General features: G+C 43.9%; 1 protein-coding gene across 3 annotated transcripts; it reads left to right on the forward strand.

The window, feature by feature from the left end:
- The first annotated feature begins 1,405 nt into the window (after positions 1 to 1,405).
- Positions 1,406 to 18,401, forward strand: LOC309530105 (interleukin-1 receptor-like 1). Of its 3 annotated transcripts, XM_082218704.1 has the most exons (12): positions 1,406 to 1,648; positions 1,952 to 2,013; positions 2,678 to 2,748; positions 4,196 to 4,379; positions 6,120 to 6,285; positions 7,740 to 7,902; positions 10,816 to 10,884; positions 11,018 to 11,138; positions 11,466 to 11,623; positions 14,732 to 14,872; positions 16,451 to 16,609; positions 17,798 to 18,401. In XM_082218704.1, exons 3-12 carry the CDS (start codon positions 2,685 to 2,687, stop codon positions 18,160 to 18,162), a joined length of 1,590 nt encoding a protein of 529 aa, XP_082074830.1. In that variant the 5' UTR covers positions 1,406 to 1,648; positions 1,952 to 2,013; positions 2,678 to 2,684; the 3' UTR covers positions 18,163 to 18,401. The 3 variants fall into 3 exon arrangements, with proteins under 3 accessions (XP_082074830.1, XP_082074829.1, XP_082074831.1); XM_082218703.1 differs by lacking the exon at positions 1,952 to 2,013; XM_082218705.1 differs by lacking the exon at positions 1,952 to 2,013 and having other exon boundaries at positions 1,417 to 1,503.
- Positions 18,402 to 20,638: the final 2,237 nt, after the last annotated feature.

Raw genomic sequence — 20,638 nt, forward strand, 5'->3', positions numbered from 1 at the left:
TTGCCTCTACAAACAGTCAGAAATTACATCACACACAAGGTGGGGTTACTGTGGCTCAGGCAGGCCAAGGTGCGATATTCCTGAGGATTTAGCAAGTTTTACATAGTTCCAGACACAGTTTACACACAAAAATAGCATTTGATAAGACAATCAGGATGCCGGTCAGACAATCCCTCAATCTGGGCAAACAATGGCAATTAATACAAAGGAGGTTCATAGATATAGGAGAGGAATCCCTTCAGGAACTTCCCTTGATTGCTATCTGCCTACATGTTCTCAGGCATGGCGGATTAAGGAGGCAGAGGAAATAAGTCTTCAGGAGAGCCAAGAGGGTTTTTGGATTGCTGCACTATTTTAGACATGTGGTATATATACTTATGTACAGTGGTATCTCAGTTCTCGAATGTAATGCGTTCTGGAAGACCGTTTGAGTTCTGAAACATCTGAAAAGCAAGGAGCAAAGGGCTGCCTGCAAATTCAACTGAGAAAAATGAAAAACACGCAGTGGAAGCTGTTCAACTTCTGAGGCGTATTCAAAAAAAGGAAGCATTTACTTCTGGGTTTTCGGTGTTTGGGTTCTGAAATGTCCATCAACAGTTCAAGAACCGAGGTACCACTGCATGTGTGTTTACCTTGTGCAATTGTCAACATCTATTCTATATTTGAGATCTTAGAATTCCTATAACAACCACATGACTGCCTTCACACATTGTTTTAATGCATGTAGGGCCTCTGTGGCCAGGCCCTGAAAACAGCAGGATGAGGAAGAATCCTTCTTGTTCCTGTCTTCATGAACGTGAGTGCCAGCTGCCAGGCTCAGGTGTTATTGTTAGGTGGCTACAGCTATTGGACAGTAGGCATTTTGCACAGGACTTTGTATCATTACTTTGTTTAAGCACTAACAAATTGTTATAGGTTTGAGGGAGGACCCTCCTAAACCCTAGAAATTAATAAATGGTTGGCTTTTGATCAATTGGTATATGGATGAAAGTACTAGCTGCAGAACTGGGCCGGACAAGGAATCCCTGGCTGGCCTAGTGAAGAGCAAATCTGGTAACATGCCAAAATGTGTTGATGGGCCATCTGAGAGCAATCCTTTGGTCTGAGGAGACAGATGTTGCCAAGGTGATGTGTGTGTGTGTTGAAGTGACAGGAAAAAGGAGTCTGGTAGCAAGGGATTTGGGAAGGAGAAGGAGAAACAGAGTCTGGAATCCATCTTGGGAAGGCTGGCTGGGAAAGATGCCTTGGCTACACTGCTGTGGGGGACAGTCATCTCTTGAAATGGCCATGCTGTAAGACCTGGACTCCCTCCATGCATACTGAAGGTGTAAATAGGTGATTAAACCGTATTTCTTAAATCTACGACTGTCTCTGCCGTGTCTCAATTCTCCAAAGAAGCACAATATCAGTTCAGGAAATAATTTTGCAATTTGAGGAGGTGGCTGCTTTGCTTACTCAACGAAATCCTTATCTGCACAGCGTTTCATATGACACTGATAGCTGGTAAGTTCACAAACCACACAGGAGGAGGAGCCTCAGCTATAGATATAATGAAAACCCTTTAGAGTTTTGGGTCAGCTAAGCATCTCAGTGAAAGGAAGAGGAACAGGGAACCTGCCAAGTTTCTCCATTTCGCACTCTTCAGTCGGTGGGTCATATGCAATAATAATAATATTATTATAATAATAATAATTAATTAGGATATGTTGTATTCTGCCTCGTTATACTTTGTCGTAAAGAGTGGCTGATAAATTCATAAATAAGTACGTTGAGATAATCCTTGCCCTCGGAAATGCTCGGAAAAGATCTTGTTATTTCGCTTTGCTATGTTGTTATGAAATTGTTTTGTAATGTTTCTTGGTTGGTAAGCTGCTTGGAGCGTGTGTGTGTGTGTGTAAAAGTAGCTTACAAATAAAATGAATGAATTAATGAAGGTGGCCTGCTTCAACAGCTGGCTGATGGCTGCACAACTTCCATTTCTGTTGTGGCACCATGGACAGTAGCATTGCAATAGTAAGTGGTTGTATACGCATGCTATACATTTAAAGCGCATCCCCCACTTAAACAGTCCTGGGAACTGTAGTTTGCTATGGGTGCACTCTGAAGGGTAGGCAACTGTTCCCAGCTTTCTTGAGGGAGGGGGGGGATGTGCCTTAAATGTGGGGTGTGTATGCAGCCAGTGTACTGAGTTCTAGATATTCTAGTAGGACAGTCTCAGCTCTGGGTGTTATTTTCTTATAGTCAGATCCTATATTAATATTTGAATCATGATTCTGAATATTGGAACATTCGGTCTATCAGCTACTAAGCAGTTCACAATCAGATATTTTAACTTATTTCATAAAATGGAAGGTGGGGGGGGATTTCCACAAAGAAGATAAAAGTGCTACTGTGAAAGAAATGTAGAGGATGATTATTTATCATTAGTAGTTATGGAGCTACCTTTTTTACTCGCTGTGTTGAATATCAGTCTCTGAGCTGAAACCAAAATGCTGTGCAAGTATTCAATACAACAAGGCACAAGTTGTTCAGGTGGAATTTTGCAAAACAATGTCTTTCCTATTGAAAAAAATGTAGATCTTTCTCTTTCAGCATGCTGATAATTTTGAAGAGTCAAATAACAGGGCTTTCTTTTTTCCCCTTTTTCTAATGTGTTTCCCTTTCCCCCCCAATTTAGCAACACAATGACTCTCTTGTATTTCATCTTGCTCATGGCTTTCTCTGCTATTGCTGGGAAACCGCAATACTGTAAGTCTTACTCTGCGCTTATTTTACTCACAGAAATACTTTGAATATGATTGATTCATTCTGTTGAATGAATGAACTGCTGGTCACAGTTGTGCATCTAAACTAGAATGATCTAGACATCCATTTGTCAGTTTTCATTTCTTAGTGCAGAAAGTATTAATCTGATGTGTAGAGATCTTTCCTATTCTGGTTAGTTTAAGAGTGTTCTGGAAAGGTTTATTTCTATGTGAGAGAAACAGAAATAAGGTGGTTGGGTTATTTCTCTGGGAAGCTGTGTACAGCTGGATTAAACTGGTTCTGTTTTGTTTCTGTGAAGGTCATGCTGACTATTATAGTAAGGCAATGAGGAGCCTGGGCTCTCATTCTTGCTTCATCTTTCTTTGTTCTGATGTTATCTTCTGTATGCTTAGTGCTAAGGTTTAGTCTTACTCTAAGTTTCTAAGTTTTATTTTAAGTGCTGCAACTTGATTTTTTAATGGACTGTGCCAATTATGACTGTATTGGATTTGTGACCATTATGTATCCAGGCATGGCCAAACTTGGCCCTCCAGCTGTTTTGGGACTGCAACTCTCATCATCCCTAGCTAACACGACCAGTGGTCAGGAATGATGGGAACTGTAGTCCCAAAAAACAGCTGGAGGGCCAAGTTTGGCCATGCCTGATTTCAGTATTATTAAAGCTCTGCTGGATGACGTACAATTGCCTCTGGTCTATTTTTTGGGAACTCTGCTACGTGTTTAGTTTTCCCCCTCTTCCAGCGCTGATGTGACAAAATTACCATTGAAAAATTTCCTTAAAATATACATAAACACCCCAATCCAGTTTCCATGAGCACTGCAATTTGATCAGTGAAAACCAGGTTCTATGACCCCTCAGCCAGTGCAGACGGACGCCTGCCTATGTCACTGTGTTTATTTGGGCTTCATTGAACTGCTTTGATGGATCTTTTCATAGAATCATAGAATCATAGAGTTGGAATAGACCACAAGGGCCATCGAGTCCAACCCCCTGCCAATCAGGAAACACCATCAGAGCACTCCTGACATATGGTTGTCAAGCCTCTGCTTAAAGACCTCCAAAGAAGGAGACTCCACCACACTCCTTGGCAGCAAATTCCACTGTCGAACAGCTCTTACTGTCTTTTGATAGGGATGCACTTTGTACTGGGATGGTGGGAAGATTCATGAGCTGGATCATGTCCATGTCAAAAGTGCAATTCCTAATCCAGAAGAGGGCACATGTGGATGAATGTTGTTGCTGTTGCTGTTGCTGTTGTTGTTTTGCATTTGTTTCCAAGGCACAGTTACTGGTTTTAGTATGTCATTACCAACAGCATTAAACAAGCTAGGAAATCTCTCCTGATGTAGGTATGCAGAATGTTTTTGTCCAAGCCCCCATCACTTCATATTTTGCAAAGGAATTTTGAATCTATACGTATGTTTGCAGGGCTTACAATAGCAGGTGAGGCTTTTGTTGTAAAGTGCCCTGTGCGTGACACTGCGGTCTGGAAGCGTGGTGATACAACCATCTCTACAGACAAAAGGGCCCGAATACATGCTTCTGGGAATGAGCTTTGGTTTCTGCCTGCATCTGTTGAGGACAATGGAAATTACACATGCATCCATCCTGAGTAAGTAAAAAATGAGCAAAAGCTTTCTGTGAGTGTGTGTCATAGAATCATAAAATTGGAAGGACCCCAAGGGTCATCTAGTCCAACCCCCTGCAATGCAGGAATCTCAGCTAAAGCATCCAAGACAGGTGGCCACCCAACCTCTGCTGAAAACCTCCAAGGACTCCCACCAGCTCTCACGGGAGTCTGTTCCACTGCTGAGCAGAAAGTTTTTCAGAATATTTAGTCAGAATCTCTTTTCTTGTACAGTGGTACCTCAGGTTAAGAACTTAATTCATTCTGGAGGTTTGTTAACCTGAAACTGTTCTTAACCTGAGGTACCACTTTAGCCAATGGGGTCTCCCGCTGCCACTGCGCCACCACTGCATGATTTCTGTTCTCATCCTGAAGCAAAGTTCTTAACCTGAGGTACCACTGTAACTTGAAGCCATTGCTTCGAGTCCTACCCTCCAGAGCAGAAGAAAACAAACATGCTCCCTTTTTCCATGTGACAGCCCTTAAGATATTTGAAGATGGTTAGCATATCTCCCTTCAGTCTCCTCTTTTCTAGGCTAAACATACCCAGCTCCTTCAAGAGCTCCTCGTCAGGTTTCATTTCCAGACCCTTGATCATCTTGGTTGCTCTCCTCTGCACATGTTCCAGCTTGTTAACATCCTTCTTAAATTGTGGTGCCCAGAACTGGACACAGTACTCCAGTTGTGGTCTGACTGGCAGAATAGAGTAATACTATTACTTCCCTTGATGTGGACACTATACTTCTGTTGATGCAACCTAGAATAGTGTTAGCTTTTTTTTGCTGCTGACTCATGTTAAGCTTGTGGTCTACCAAGACCTCTAGATCCTTTTCACATATACCACTAGTAAGCCAGGTGTCTCCCATCCTATGTTTGTGCATCTGGTTCTTCCTGCTGAAGTGCAGAACCTTACATTTGTCCCTAATGAAATTCATTTGGTAGCTTGCACCCAGTTGTCCAACCTCTTAAGGTCATTTTGAATTCTGATTCTGTCTTCTGCGACATTAGCTACCCCTCCCAGTTTGGTGTTATCTGCAAATTTGATGAGCATCCCCTCAATGCCTTCATCCAAATCATTTATAAAGACATTGAACAACAGGCCCAGAACGGGCCCACCCCACTGGTCACTTTTTTCCAGGATGACAAGGAACCATTAATGAGTCCTCTTTGGGCTAGGTCAGTCAACCAGCTACAAATCCACCTAACAGTTACCCACATTCAACCCACATTTCACCAGCTTCCTCAAGATAATATTATGGGGGACTTTGCCAAAAGCCTTACTGAAATCAAGATACGTTATGTCCACAGCGTTTCCCTGATCTACCAAGTTTGTAATTCCATAAAAAAAGAAAAGAAATCAGATTGGTCTGGCATGACTTATTTCTGAGTAAGCACAGCATCCTTTTCTAAATGCTCACAGACCGGCTGTTGAATTATCTGTTCAAGGACCTTCCCTGGCATCTATGTCAAGCTCACCGGTCAGTAGTTACCTGGGTCTTCCTTTCACCCCCTTTTGAAGATGGGGGCAACATTTTCCCACCTCCAGTCCTCACCTGTTCTCCAAGAATTCTCAAAGATAATAGACAAAGGCTCTGAAATTACACCTGCAATCTCCTTTAGTATCCTTGAATGCAGCTCATCAGACTCTGGAGATTTGAATTCATTTAAAGTAGCTTAAGAAAATATATCTTAAGAAAATATATGGGAGTTGATTTGTGTTTACAGGTATGCTCCTAAAACGATGAGTGTCATAATAAATCCAAATATAGAAGGCACTTGTTATTATGAAGATGCTCTTTATTTGGAAACAACTGGAAGCCCTGGATCCGCTAAAATATTCTGCCCTTCTTATATTGACTATGAGAACGCATCTGATACGAAGTGGTTCAAGGTATGTATCATCAATATCTGGCTGTATGGTTCTAGACAGACAGTGTTGGACTTGACGGTTCTCTGTGTAGCACCAGCCTCCTCTAGAGCATGAGAAGGGAAAGTCTCAATTATCTGCTGAGATGCCATCTCCTCTGCCAAGTAAGTGTTGAACACAACCACTTTTGAATGTATTAATCTGATGTTAGGCTCGCGCACTCCCTTTCTGACTGTGCAGGTGAAATTTAGGACTTGGCATTGAAATTTTGGAGGACTTCAGCATTCATGCCCAGGCTGGCTTGACAGGTATAATTCACAACAATGAGACTCTCAGGCAAATTATTGAGTGAGCTGTGTGGTGGGTTCAGAGCCTCAGGGGTGCCAGGGACAATGCAACTGTGATTTGCAGTGGAGCACAAGAGGTGTAGGGCCGCTAAATTTGAGACCCCAACATCCTCACCACTGAGGTCACACACCAGTTCTGTCAACCTTCACTGCCCTGGAAATGGCAGTAGTCTTGTTCATGGGTAGATCATTATTTATTTCCTCATACATATCCCGACTTTCTTCCCAATAAGGGACTACACGGCTGTTGACAATATGGTATCACATACATTGCAGCACACAATGTTAAAATATTGTTTTATTGTTTGCTGTTACTTATTTGTGCACCATTTGGTTGGATTCCTCGGCTATAGCAGTCAAGGTGTAAGATGTCCATAAGATTATAATTTCCCACAGCCCCAAGTATGCAGATGGTTTAATTGCAGAGGCATTATGAACTTCTGGAAACTTCGGCTCCTCTGAACATGTTGATCCTTCCCTCTTGAGTCTCAGTTTTCTGTTCTGACTACAGTCTTGTTGACAGAGGTGGCAGAACTCACCATGAACACTCCCCACATTCTCTTAGAATGGCAATGGCGCCCAACTGAGAAGTGCCAGGACTGAGTTCCGGCTGGAAAAAAAGGCCGTGCTTGCCAGCACGCAACACTGGAGTTCACATTTAGAGGAGCGGTAGTAATATTAATTAATTAATTAATTAATTAATTGGGATGTGGGTGGTGCTGTGGTCTAAACCACAGAACCTAGGGCTTGCCGATCAGAAGGTTGGCGGTTCGAATCCCAATGACGGGGTGAGCTCCCGTTGCTTGGTCCCAGCTCCTGCCAACCTAGCAATTCAAAAGCATGCCAAAGTGCAAGTAGATAAATAGGTACTGCTCTGTCGGGAAGGTAAATGGTGTTTCTGTGCGCTGCTCTGGTTTGCCAGAAGTGGCTTAGTCATGCTGGCCACATGACCCAGAAGCTGTCTGCGGACAAATGCCGGCTCCCTCGGCCTATAGAGCAAGATGAGCGCCGCAACCCCAGAGTCGGACATGACTGGACCTAACGGTCAGGGGTTCCTTTACCTTTACCTTTAGTAATATTTAATAAGTCATTAAACAGTGGTGAGAAATGAAAATATGTTCTGTTTTTTAGGACTGTAAACTTCTTCATGGAGCAAGGTACAAAGCGGTTAAAAACATCCTTTACATTTCTGATGCAATTAAAAGTGACAGTGGATACTATACTTGCCAGTTTACATACCACCATGGTGGAAGAGCATTTCCAGTAACTGCAACAACGCCTTTTACAATTACAGGTACGATGATAGTGGACATTAACCAGTTTGAGCCAGCAGTGGTGTAGTGGTTAAGAGCAGTGGACTCATAATCTGGTGAACTGGGTTCACTTCCCCGCTCCTCCACATGCAGCTGCTGGGTGACCTTAGGCTAGTCACACTTCTCTGAAGTCTCTCAGCCTCAATCACCTCACAGAGTGTTTGTTGTGGGGGAGGAAGGGAAAGGAGATTGTTAGCTGCTTTGAGACTCCTTAAGGGGAGTGAAAGGCGGGATATCAAGTCCAAACTCTTCTTCTTCTCCTTCTTCCTCTTCTTCTTCTTCGATAAACAAACAAACAAACATTTCGTAGTGTGTTTGTACATACCAAGGTTGCTTTGGTTCCTAAAAAGATTGTGTGGTCCTATTAGCACAAACTGGTGTTGAAGTGGTATTAAATGATGAGACAGTCTTTACAGTATTATGCTGTTCTAGTCAATTAAACTTTTTATTGCACTAGCCATAGGCCATGGCATCATTCAGAAGGAGAACAAAAACACACACAACAACAATAACCATAAAAATCATTGGGCACCACACATACAATAAAACCATAAAATCATTTGTTGCATTAAATAGAATGGAATAGCAGAAGATTAGGTAAGATGTGCAAAATTAAATATCCGAATCCCCTTTGCAGTTGACTGCTATTTTATCCAGTTCTTCCCTCCTGATCTTCTTAGCTGCCAGTGCATAGAGTGCTACTTTATAAGTAACAAATGTGGGAATGTTCAGGGATGCAGGAAAGGATATATTGTCTGATTATATCCTTATCCAACTTGTGTTAACTTTGCAGTGGATGCGTTTGCTCAGGCTCTCTAAAGCCTCTATAATAACTGTTCTGGTATTTTCCCCTTATTCCCTCATAAAAGATAAGACATGACACAATCTTCTACAAAAGTATAAAAAGAGTTTACTCACATTCTGTTCACAATCAGATCTCAGAAGGCAGACTTAGCTTAATGAAGTAACATACACTTGGAATCTATCTCATAAGAAGACAGTCCCTTTGTCCTCTTTTGGCTGGAAGCCAAGAGGGCATCTTTGGCTTAGTAGATGTTGTTTCTTCGATGCATGTGGTGAAAAAGAGAGAGATGGCTGCCCTGCCCTGTGCTTTTGTCGTTACCTGCACAGGTAACGCCACATCCACATTACTCACATGCAGAGGAAGTCTGTCCCAGCCCAGAAGGAAACGGGAAGTTTTCCTGCTGGTTGGACAAACATTCCTCCCCATGTGCAAACATGTTCACTCTAGGAATGTTGTACTTGACTGCTCTTGTGTTTCACATCCTACAACAAAGTTGTCAGTGTCACTCAGCAGCCATTTCACCCTTTCCACCCTATTCAAATGTGTTCTATTCGTAAACAGGGGTTTTGTAAATTGGTCTCTTGGGTCTAGATATAACAGGTGCTGCAATAAATAATGGCACCGGTCCTTGACGCAGGGTTGTCCACACAGACAGAGACTCTCTTTGTAATGTACTTTGCTGTCCATCCAACACCGCCGAGGGCATCGATTGGAATTGTAGTTCTGTAAAAGCGATTCTTGGTATGGCAAGTGGGAGCTTTGTCAGGTATCTGGTTCGGGCATGCTCCGTTTTGATAAGTGGGAACCATGGTGAGCTCTTGGTAGAAGCAATCATGGTTAGATTTCTTTCTGCATCGGACCTAAAGAGACAGTCTCTTAAGTGCTTCTTATCCATCTTCATGGATAATTACATATCTTGTAATTGGTATTGGGACAAGAGGTGTTGGATTCCAGCCTTCCAGCATTTGGTCTGTTCTCGTTCTGTGTGAGACATAGCAAGGAATCTCTATGCTGTTCTATATTTCTGTCTGACGTGATTATTCTAACAGTTGTAACCAGTGCTGTTTTTCTAGGGGGGGGGGGTGGAGAAGGTGCCGGAACTCACCATGAACGCCTCCCTTGTTCTCTTATAATGGCAATGGTGCCCACCTGAGAGGTGCCAGAACTGAGTTCTGGCAAGTTCCTGCTGGGGGGGAAAAAGCCCGGGTTGTAACTGTGTTTGCCGTGTAAATTGATTAGTTTGTGTGGTCAGCGCTCTCATAAATGGGAGTGCCATAGAAGCAGCCAGAAGCATAGGGGTTTTCTGACTGGGACTTAAGTGCTTGAGAAGGAAGGTTCAACTCTTCCTTCCAGCTGCTACAATTTTGTTTAGACCACAGTGCCACCTGAGCCCACTGAGCCTCTTGGGTTTGCCAGTTGTAAGGTCGGCATTTCGAATCTGTGCAACGGGGTGAGCTCCCGTTGCTCTGTCCCAGTTCCTGCCAACCTACCAGTTTGAAAGCACACCAGCACGAGTAGATAAATAGTTACCGCTGCAGCAGGAAGGTAAACGACATTTCCATGCACTCTGGCTTCCCTCACTGTGTTCCATTGCTTCAGAAACAGTTCAGTCATGCTGGCCGCATAACTCAGAAAGCTGTCTGTGGGCAAACGCCGGCTCCCTTGGCCTGAAAGCGGAGATGAGCACCACACCCCATAGTTGAATTCAACTGGACTTAACCATCCAGGGGTCCTTTACTCTTTACCTTTACCTTGCTACAATTTTGTCCCAAAATGGCTTTGGAAAGTCTTCCCTGTAATCTCTGAATGTTCTGGTCCAAAGTTCAGCCTGAATTCTAGTAGAGTTGAACTCAGCAGTAATCCTAATTTATATTTGTGGGTTTGAGTTATTTTTGTTTTGTTTTGTTTTTTTTAAATAAGCAACAGGGATTACTCTTCTGATATCACACTGAAGTAATCTAAGTGATGCCATATTTAAAATATCTTGGAAAATATTACGAATATAATCTATGATTCTAAATTGTGAAATCACAGCTTAAACATTAATCTAATGTTTCCTATCTCTGTCTCTTGCCCCCGAATTCCACAGATTCCTTTTTACTGACATCTCCTAAAGTTTTATATCCAAAGGATGGTGACGTTATAGAAGTAGAGATTGGTAATGATACTATTTCTTCAGCTGTTTATTTTTGTTTGTCTGTCCTAAATCTCCACCCATTCGGTTTCATCGGATGACCTGGGGGTGTGTGTGTCTAATTTTATGCTGATGATGTATGGATTCATCCTTCTAGGTTCTCCTGCGCAACTTTTATGTAAGGCATGGCTGGGCCACGGAAAGCAAGACATAGCCATAAGCTTTTGGGAATTCGATGAAGCAAACGATTCCAACCGCTTTGTTACATCCAATAAATCGTAAGTAAAAAGATGTCCATTGTTAGGAGGTGGGGGAGGGGAGAAATAATTTAATTAGCTAATTTTTATGATACTGCCAGAATTTCTAGAGTAGTTTAAAAAAATGCAGATTAAACGATAACAGCTTAATATCACAAAAAATCAGTTGCAATCCAAAAAAAAATACGTTGGAATCAGTTTTTAAAACCTGGAATGATGACAATGACAACAACAACAGTTCTTGTTTAGCTTTGAAAAGATACTGTCCCATTGTGAGCACCAAGTGAAGCAAATTCCACTTCTAGGTTGCCAAAGCTGAGCTGGTTCTAATGGCATTCTTTCTGCTAGGTATATGGTACCTGGCAAAGGACAGTTTGCGGAGGCTGAATTAAGCATCACAGAAGTGAGGGAAGAAGACCTCAGCTTAACCTTTAGATGTGTCCTGGCCAATGATCTGGAGTTCGAAACAACAGAAGTGACACTGGTGCCCAAAGGGGCAGGTGAAGGTGAGAAGAATTTTAATCCTCTCTTTGTTCAGCAACTGTCGAATCTCAAAGCGTAATAAGGACATTGTTCCTATCTTTCCCTCAGAACTCTCCCACCAGAACTGTCTCATCATCCCTGCTCTTGGCCTTCCTCAAGTGCCTCTAAGTGGCTGGAACAAGCCCTATGCAACTTGTTTGACAGGGTACAGGGGTATATGTGTGGCAAGTCACCAGGGCAGCTAAGGAAATGTTGACACCTGAAGCGAATCAGAACATGCAGCCATCTCTGGCCTGGGAACGCAAGTTCTTGAAGTGTGTATTTTAAATATACAAGGAAGAGTCGCTCCCATCCTTTGCCTTCTGCCATCTCTGCAGCCCCACCAGCAATGAGCAGCATCAGTGGCAAGCAAGCCCCCTGGCCAACGCTGGGTGGGGTGTGTGTGTGAGACACCGTGGGGTCACTGTGCAGATGAGCTGGTGGCCAAAGGCAGCAGGAAGGGTGGCAGCTGTGGACCACACACCCTGCCTACTCTTCCTTCTCATAGCGGCTTCTGTGGGGAAGCCAGAAAGAGTGCCAGGAGGCAGAGGCCAATGCCGCAGCTAAGCTCACCCAACTGGGGAGGACAGGCTAGGTCACAGGCTTCCTCAGATTTGGCCCTCCAGATATTTTGAGACTACAATTCCCATCATCCCTAACCACTGGTCCTGCTAGCTAGGGATCATGGGAGTTGTAGGCCAAAAACATCTGGAGGACCGAGTTTGAGCTAGTGCTGCCGCAGGCTGGTGATGCTCACCAGTTGTCCCTGGAGGAAAACAAAACGAAAAGCAATGGGCCACATGGGGCCAAAAAAGACTGGCACTGGAGCAAAGTCCCCATGCTGGGAAACACCTGCAAACACACACACACCCTCCTCTCACACTCTGCACATGCACAGATACCCTCTTCCACCAAAGCTGGGAAGATGGGGGAGAGAGAAGAATATTTTTTAAATAAATAAATAAGTAAATATTAAATAAATAATTATTCTAATAATTATTTTAATATTATATTAGTAAAATTAACTATATCTATATCCAGGGCCCCCCAAAATATTTAGGGGTACTCTCATTTTCCTACTCATATTGAAATACTGCCCCTCAAAGAGGCCAAACTCAGATTCACAAAATGTTTAGGGGTATATGTACCCCTGCATCCCCCCAGAAAAAAGCACTGTCATCTATGTCTATGTCTATGTCTATGTCTATCTCTATCTCTAGCTCTAGCTCTATCTCTATCTCTATCTCTATCTCTATCTCTATCTCTATCTCTATCTCTATCTCTATATCATTACAGTGGTACCTCGGGTGAAGAACTTAATTCGTTCTGGAGGTTCGTTCAGGCCTGAAACTGTTCTTAACCTGAAGCACCACTTTAGCTAATGGGGCCTCCTGCTGCCGCCGCCGCGCGATTTCTGTTCTCATCCTGAAGCAAAGTTCTTAACCTGAGGTAATATTTCTGGGTTAGCGGAGTCTGTAACCTGAAGCGTATGTAACCTGAAGCGTATGTGACCCGAGGCACCACACACACAACACACACACACACACACACACACACACACACAGAGTTAATGTTGGGTTGAAGATGGAGTGGCAAAGGTGTGTGAGATCATCTCTCCCTTTCCAGATCTGCTCCTCCTCCCATCTGTCCCAAGCTTGCCACCTGAGGCGACTGCCTCAGCAAGGCTAATGGGTTGGTTGGCCCTGGCAGGAGCAGTGTGAATGTGAGCTTCTGGTTTTGCATTGCTGGAATATACAATAGATGGTGCAGTTCCATTGCTCAACCCGCCTTTGGCCCCACCCACTACTGGCACACAACCCCTGAAAGCATTCCCACAAGACCATGGGGCCTTTTGGGCTGAAAAGCGGTTCCTCACCCCTGGACTGAAGAGCTGGGGAGGGGCTGCAGGAATGGCAACTCTAATAGACATGTGTGCAAACCAGTACAGTTTGTAAAAGGCCCAGTAGGGCAGTGTTTTACAGATAAACCCTCCACTTCCCCCAACAGAGATGGTCCCTGGTAAATAGGGACTGTTCGAGCATATATGACCATCTGTGTCTTGTATACAGTGCCAACCCCATTTTCCAATCATGTGCTGAGATCCTGGCCATCATTTCCTGGGGATGATTCACGGAGCCCTGCTGATTTTACCTGCCATAGCCTCAGAGCCGCTGGAACTCATCAGGATCCTAACCAGCAAGAGAAAAAAAATCTGAGTAGGACAAGGCTCTTCCAATTTTTAAACAACATGTGATGCTCATTTGTGAGATTCATTTAATAAATCCATTTATTGGATTTATCCATTTAAGGTCCTAGGGACCTTCTTTTTGTTGTCTGAAATATATGTATAAGCAACAGTTAATGTTAATTGCTATGTACAGGCAAGGAGCATATCTGTTTTATCTGTTTTTCTTCTATGTGGGCTTAAAAGTCATATTATTTTAATTGGAGAACAGGCACTGGAGGAGCAGCTGTTTTGGTTCGGTGTTTTCAACTGATAAGAAACACTTAGAATGCCATCTTGACCAATGGATACTCTCCAGCTTTAATAGTTATTTGTTACACAAGGACAGACCTGCAGTGCTTCGGTTAAAGAGTCCAGAACTACATTGCCAAATGTCTTCCAGGAAGTTGCCACAGAACTCAGACCGTCTAACAGTTACTCCATACACAAATCAATACACCTTGGCTGCTTTGAGGGTCAATGCGCAGTGACAGGAACTGAGACTAGCAATAATGGAACAGAGGGAGGACTAATTCTGGGAAGTGGTGGCCTGGGGTTTAATTGAAGTGAGGTCATCACAGGAATTTCCTTTACACAGGAAGTCAGCCCATTCGACCTTCTAGTATTGTCTGCACTGCAGAGCAACACCTCTCCCAGTTTTAGAGAAGGGCTTGCCCAGCCAAGCATGTGAGCTGGCTCTGAGCTCCAGCCCTTCCCTCCTTCGCATGACACAAGACATCCTGGTTAGTCTACTCCAGACTTATTCTAGCATCTCTACTTTCACTGCTGTTTTGTGTGATTGAAAATAGAGCCCAGGATAGATTTACGGGTATATTTTTGGTAATCATCTATATTTTCTTTTCATCAGGTCATAGCAACACCTACGTGATTGTGGTGTTTGCTATTTTAGCAGGTCTTACAATGATCTTGGTGATGGTTTACCATGTTTTTCGTGTTGACATTGTCTTATGCGTCCGAAGGATATTTAACTGCAATAAATCTAGGGATGGTGAGTATGAATGCACAGTTTGTGCAAGTAGTAATGAGCAGTTGCATGTCCCAGAGCCAAGAATTTATCCATGATCTACAGATGACTGGCTCCTCATGTAGTTGGACATTCACCATGGTGAATTACCACTTGATAAAAGGTTGTAAGGATCTGAGCGGATGTCACACTACAAAGGCCTTCTCGATAGTGGCACCCACCCTGTGGAACGCCCTCCCTTCAGATGTCAAGGAAATAAACAACCATCTGACTTTTAGAAGACATTTGAAGGCAACTCTGTTTAGGGAAGCTTTTCAGGGTTGATGTTATAAATAAAAAAAATATCATTGTTATTATTATACAAGAGGAACGCAAATTTGCTTTCAGGGAGAAGAGCAATGAAAAGCTAGAATGGGTGGGAAAGGATGGACTAACTCTCTTTTGATGGCAGTACTAGGAGTTGCTTAAATTGGATCAAGTTGCTCCAGAAGGCACATGACATGTTGATTTTATCACTTGGCACTTGCTTCCCTTGAATTTGGAAGTGTGTGGTGTAATGGACTATGACCTGGAAGCCCAGAGTTCCAATTCCCACTCAGCCATGAAACTCACCTGGGGCCAGTCACTGTCTCTCAGGAGAACATGCCTCATAGGTTTCTTGTGAGGATCCAAAGGGTTGGGGAGAATCATGTGCACCGCCCAGAATCCCACATTTACAACATCTTTGCAACTCACTCTCAAACTTTGGGATTGTTGAAACATATGCAACAAAAAATTAATCAATTCGAGTTGTGCAAATCAAATTGGGTCTACTAGACCTAATGATTTTAAGCAATGTGGACTGAATTTGCTTCTGGGGCCCCTCTGGGATTAGGGGCCCTGAGGCTTAAGCTTCCTTAGTTTCCTAGTAGATCTGCCCCTACTAAGGACTGTGCTTTCAAGTTCTTGGAATTCATTTCCCCTCTTTAGCTGTACTTATTTGATATAATAATCCTAAATACAGTGGTACCTCGGGTTAAGAACTTAATTCGTTCTGGAGGCATAGCTGTCAGCATTTCCCTTTTTAAAAGGGAAATTCCCTTATTCCGAATAGGACTCCTCGCAAGAAAAGGGAAAAGTTGACAGCTATGTCTGAAGGTCCGTTCTTAACCTGAAACTGTTCTTAACCTGAGGTACCACTTTAGCTAATGGGGCCTCCCGCTGCCGCCACTGCATGATTTCTGTTTCTCAACCTGAAGCAATAACCTGAGGAACTATTTCTGGGTTAGTGGAGTCTGTAACCTGAAGCATCTGTAACACGAGGTACCACTGTAGTATAACAAATATGCACAATTAATGCTATGGTGATTGCAACTTTATTCACATTCAATGGGCTGAATAATTTCAAGTCTATCCGTGTTCTTTTCACGCTTGTACATTCTAAAAATTGTGCTAAGCATGCTGCATATATGGTACATGATTTACAAACAGGCGTGCTAATAATCTGTCATCCGGCTGTTTAACCTGTACAACCAAATGAATTCTGCATTTCTAACTTGAAAAATAACAGCTTTCTGAAATTCATACTTCAGCTTTGCACCTATTTCTTGTTTTATTTCGCAGATGGGAAAGTACATGATGCATATGTTATCTATCCTACAAATGACACTTATGAAAATAATTTTATGGGCTCTTTTGTTCATCAGATTCTACCGGAGGTTTTAGAAAAACAATGCGGGTATAGATTGTGCATTTATGGGAGAGACGTGTTGCCTGGAGAAGGTAAGCTGTTGTGCAATGAAGAAGCTGTGAATTACAAATTGTACTGCCATGATCTCAGCTACATACCACTACTAGCCTGTGAATAAAGGCTAGTCAACACAGAGCTCCAGTATGGTAGATCATGGATATGGAACCTGTGGCCCTACACAGGTGTTGTTGGACCAGCCTGATTCAGATATGATGGGAGCTGAAATAAAATATAATCTAGAACAGGTCTGGGGAACCTCCAGCTCACAGGTCAAATAAGGCCTGTTTGTTTGACATTCCTCCTTCCTCGGCCCCCAGCCACAGCCGTCGAACTCTTCTTTCTTCTTCTTTGGCGATCACTTGTAGCCAGGTAAGATTGTCTTCCATAAACATAGTTATAACAGTGAGTCTGTAAGTGACTGTGGAGGCCAATTCTGGATCAACACGTCCTTCCGCAGTGGGAACATTAATTTCCGGGCAGGAGTTGATCACTATGAGGCTTTGCCAAACGCAGTTCTCCTTTTCGTCCTGAGTTTGAGTGTCTTCAAAGCCCATGACACCTTTGGCAAAGGCTGTTCTCCAACTGGAGTGCTCGCAGGCCAGTTTTTCCCAGTTGTTGGTGTTTATACTACTTTTTTTAAAGATTTGCCTTGAGAGAGTCTTTAAATCTCTTTCGTTGGCCACCAGCATTACGCTTTCGGATTTTAAGTTTGGAATAGAGTAGTTGCTTCAGAAGTCGATAATCAGGCATCCACACAACATGACCAGTCCAATGAAGTTGATGTTGAAGAATCATTGCTTCAACACTGGTGATCTTTGGCATCAAAGGAGCATTAGAATGTGTTCCAATTGTTCCTCTGCAAGGCCTGCTTGTGGTGGGGGCTCTTCCTTAGTAGACAAGGCTCAATTCAAGCTGCGCCAGAAATAGTCCAATTCTGGCATGGTAGGCTCTGGAGGTCTTCAAGCAGAGGCCTAACTAGCCATCTGATGAGGATGCTCTAGCGTTCTCTTCCAAACTCTCTGATTCTAAGAGTCACAAGAAACCACTGGAAAAACCAGAGACAGACTGCACCGCTGGTGCCCCTTACTTGAGATGCAGTGGCCAGTGTTGGTAGTGGGTATCTTCTGAGCCTGAGATTTTTAATAGTCTTCTGAAACATGCACCATAGAGTTGGAAAGGTCTTGTGCTATTTCTTAACTGCGTACTTTATACATTGGCAGATGCTATTAGTGCAATTGAAAGTAGAATACAAAAGAGCAGAAGACTGATCATCCTTCTAACAGAATGGCTGGCCAAGAGGGAACATTTTGCATACGAGCATCAGATCGCATTCTACAACGTCCTCATCCAAAATAACGTGAAAGTGATTCTGCTGGAAATGGAGGAAATTGGGGACTACGAACGGCTGCAGGAGTCTCTCAGGCACCTCATTCACCAGCAAGGAACTATAAAATGGAGAGCAAAATACATGGCCTCTCCGTCCTCACCCAACACTGCCTTTTGGAAGCACGTGGAATACCAAATGCCATGGAGGCGTCGTTTAAAGAAGCCAACCACAGCGAATCCTGCATACGGTTTGCTGTAAATAAGCCTGCAAAAGCGACTAGGTTGCATGAATGTTTGCTAGTTCGCTGTGGGCCTCTTACAGCAGCCTGTTGCATTTCTTTGCTAGGTGTAAGGGGAAGGGTGGAGCACTCTGGCTTGTGGCCTGCAGTTCCCTGTTGCTTGTGGCTATCAGGCTGGCACTTAAATTTCGAGACAGCAAAATGATCTGCACGCTTCTTTTCAAAATGTATTTTAAATGAAAGATTTCTTAATCGACAATTGTCCCCTTTTTCAAGTTGCGTTTTCTACAGATCAGTTTCGTTTGTTGTGAGACATTAGTGTTACATACCGTGTCAGGTTAGGAAGAAAAGGGGGAAAGAGGTGGAGGGGGGGAGCAGTGAGAGGGGTGGGGTCGGGTAGTAATGCTTCTATTCTTCTACTGAGTGTATGTGTGGGGTTTTGTGTCAGCGTCACTTGTGTGGGTTCTCTTTACTATTCGCTTTTTGCATTTCTCTGTTGGTGAGAGAGTTTGGGGGTGCTTCTGCTTCTGAAGGAATTTTCCGTCCCCTCTTTTTCTGAAGGAAGGTGAGGACAGGTGACCTCACCTAGGCCCAAAGTCACCCCCCACCAAAGCAGGCTCAAAGCTTCTCAAAGCTTTTCAAAATCATTTTCTCAGCAGCTAAGCATCAGAAACATTCCACTTGCTGTAACTAAAAAGATTGCAACAAGGTAGAGAACAGAGCCCATTGTCTTCTCAGGCCTTTCTCAGAACCATATTGCAACTTGCTTTCTCTCCGGGAACCATGCCAAGGCACAAGAATGAAACAACTGGAACACACTGAAACCCCCTAACCCCCTTTCCTGTCAAGAGTCCACAATAGTCCCAAGACAGCTTTCTGTACATGCTCAGAGGGGTCCTGAGGGAGGAGAAAGGAGGAGGGAACTGGAAAGGGGTATATAATGCTTGTGCACAGGACTGTGAATTTCGTGCATGCTTTTTGTGCCTTATCACACTTGCTCCTTCTACCAGTTCATGGATGGTAGAAATAAAAGCCTTTTCTCCGAAACTATTCCTTGAGTGTCTGTTGGCTCCCACTTCCCTTTCCCAGGCGCAATATTTTTCCCACCCGAGGGCAAAGCCTCATAAGGCTACATTTCTTGGTGCGTTTGGCTGGGAAAAACAGATTCCCTGAGGATAAGGGATGTGAGTTCAAGGCGTCCCTGTGGTGAACAGCTCGGTTCGTGTCAGCAGTTCCAGTGCACATCCTGCCAAGTTCGTGGGAGGAATTGCCACCCGTTCCTGAGTGGACACACTGCAAGGACCGGAGAAAAAGCAACGGCCGAAGGAAGGTACCTCAAGGAAAAAGGTGGACTTTTGCCACAATGCCTTGTGCCTTGGTCGAGCCTCTGCATCCCTATGAACCAGCTGAAGAGGACCCAGACGCCCAGACATCGCTGCACCCTTGTTGGAAGAGACCCTAGATGCCCAACGCCCACCAAACGACCCGACATCCACGAGACTACAGCCCTGCTCACGTCACTCCGGAAGCTGACGCTTTGCACGGCTCCAGAATCCAGCATGGATTGAAAGAGGACATTTTCTCATTTTCTTTCCTTTCCTTTTGCATAACTGAACTTTATAGAAGGTTGCAGGGCCCCTGGATAGCTTTAAACCACCCCTGCAGAGAAGTGTATTTGTGTGGGATGTTCAATCAGGGAAATGATGCCCCAGCCCGCTTCCACCTGGTAGAGCTCCACCCAGAGCCTCCAGAACTTAACTAAAGCCCCCTTTGAACCACAGCACCAACTTGGTAATAACCCTGTGCACGAATGGCACAGATAAGGCTAGGTTCACCAAATTACTGGCTGGCTTTGTGTCAATAAATCAAAGAGCGCCAGTGACAATCTGCAATTGTACGTTCCCAGCCCAAACTGTTACACCTGAGTCCATGCCAGGAACTTTTTCTGGCTGCAATGTGGGTTTCAGAAGGGGAAGGTAGTGTCTCTGCTCACAGACGTGTGTCTGCACCCCATCAAAGGAGATGTTCAGCTGACCTAGCAACAATTGCAGGAGGCAGCTTCCAGCTCCCACATTTGGGGACAGCATCAGTGGCCTCAGTGGAAAGGATAGTGGCCCATTTTGGGACAAGCCTTGAAGAAGGCTGTCCAAAGATTAAGAGGGGGGAATGAAGGAAGGTGAGGACAGGTGACCTCACCTAGGCCCGAAGTCACCCCCCACCAAAGCAGGCTCAAAGCTTCTCAAAGCTTTTCAAAATCATTTTCACAGCAGCTAAGCATCAGAAACATTCCGCTTGCTGTAACTAAAAAGATTGCAACAAGGTAGAGAACAGAGCCCATTGTCTTCTCAGGCCTTTCTCAGAACCACATTGCAACTTGCTTTCTCTCCGGGAACCACGCCAAAGCACAAGAATGAAACAACTGGAACACACTGAAACCCCTCACCCCCTTTCCTGCCAAGAGTCCACAATAGTCCCAAGACAGCTTTCTGTACATGC

The sequence above is a fragment of the Podarcis vaucheri genome (genome assembly GCF_965113315.1).
Source record: "Podarcis vaucheri genome assembly, chromosome: 4".
NCBI lineage: Eukaryota > Metazoa > Chordata > Lepidosauria > Squamata > Lacertidae > Podarcis > Podarcis vaucheri.

Coding starts and splice junctions, on each gene's coding strand:
- LOC309530105 (XM_082218704.1), top strand. CDS start 2,685: ATGACTCTCTTGTATTTCATCTTGCTCATGGCTTTCTCTGCTATTGCT. Junction 2,749..4,195: donor TGCTGGGAAACCGCAATACT/GTAAGTCTTACT, acceptor GTATGTTTGCAG/GGCTTACAATAGCAGGTGAG. Junction 6,286..7,739: donor CTGATACGAAGTGGTTCAAG/GTATGTATCATC, acceptor TCTGTTTTTTAG/GACTGTAAACTTCTTCATGG.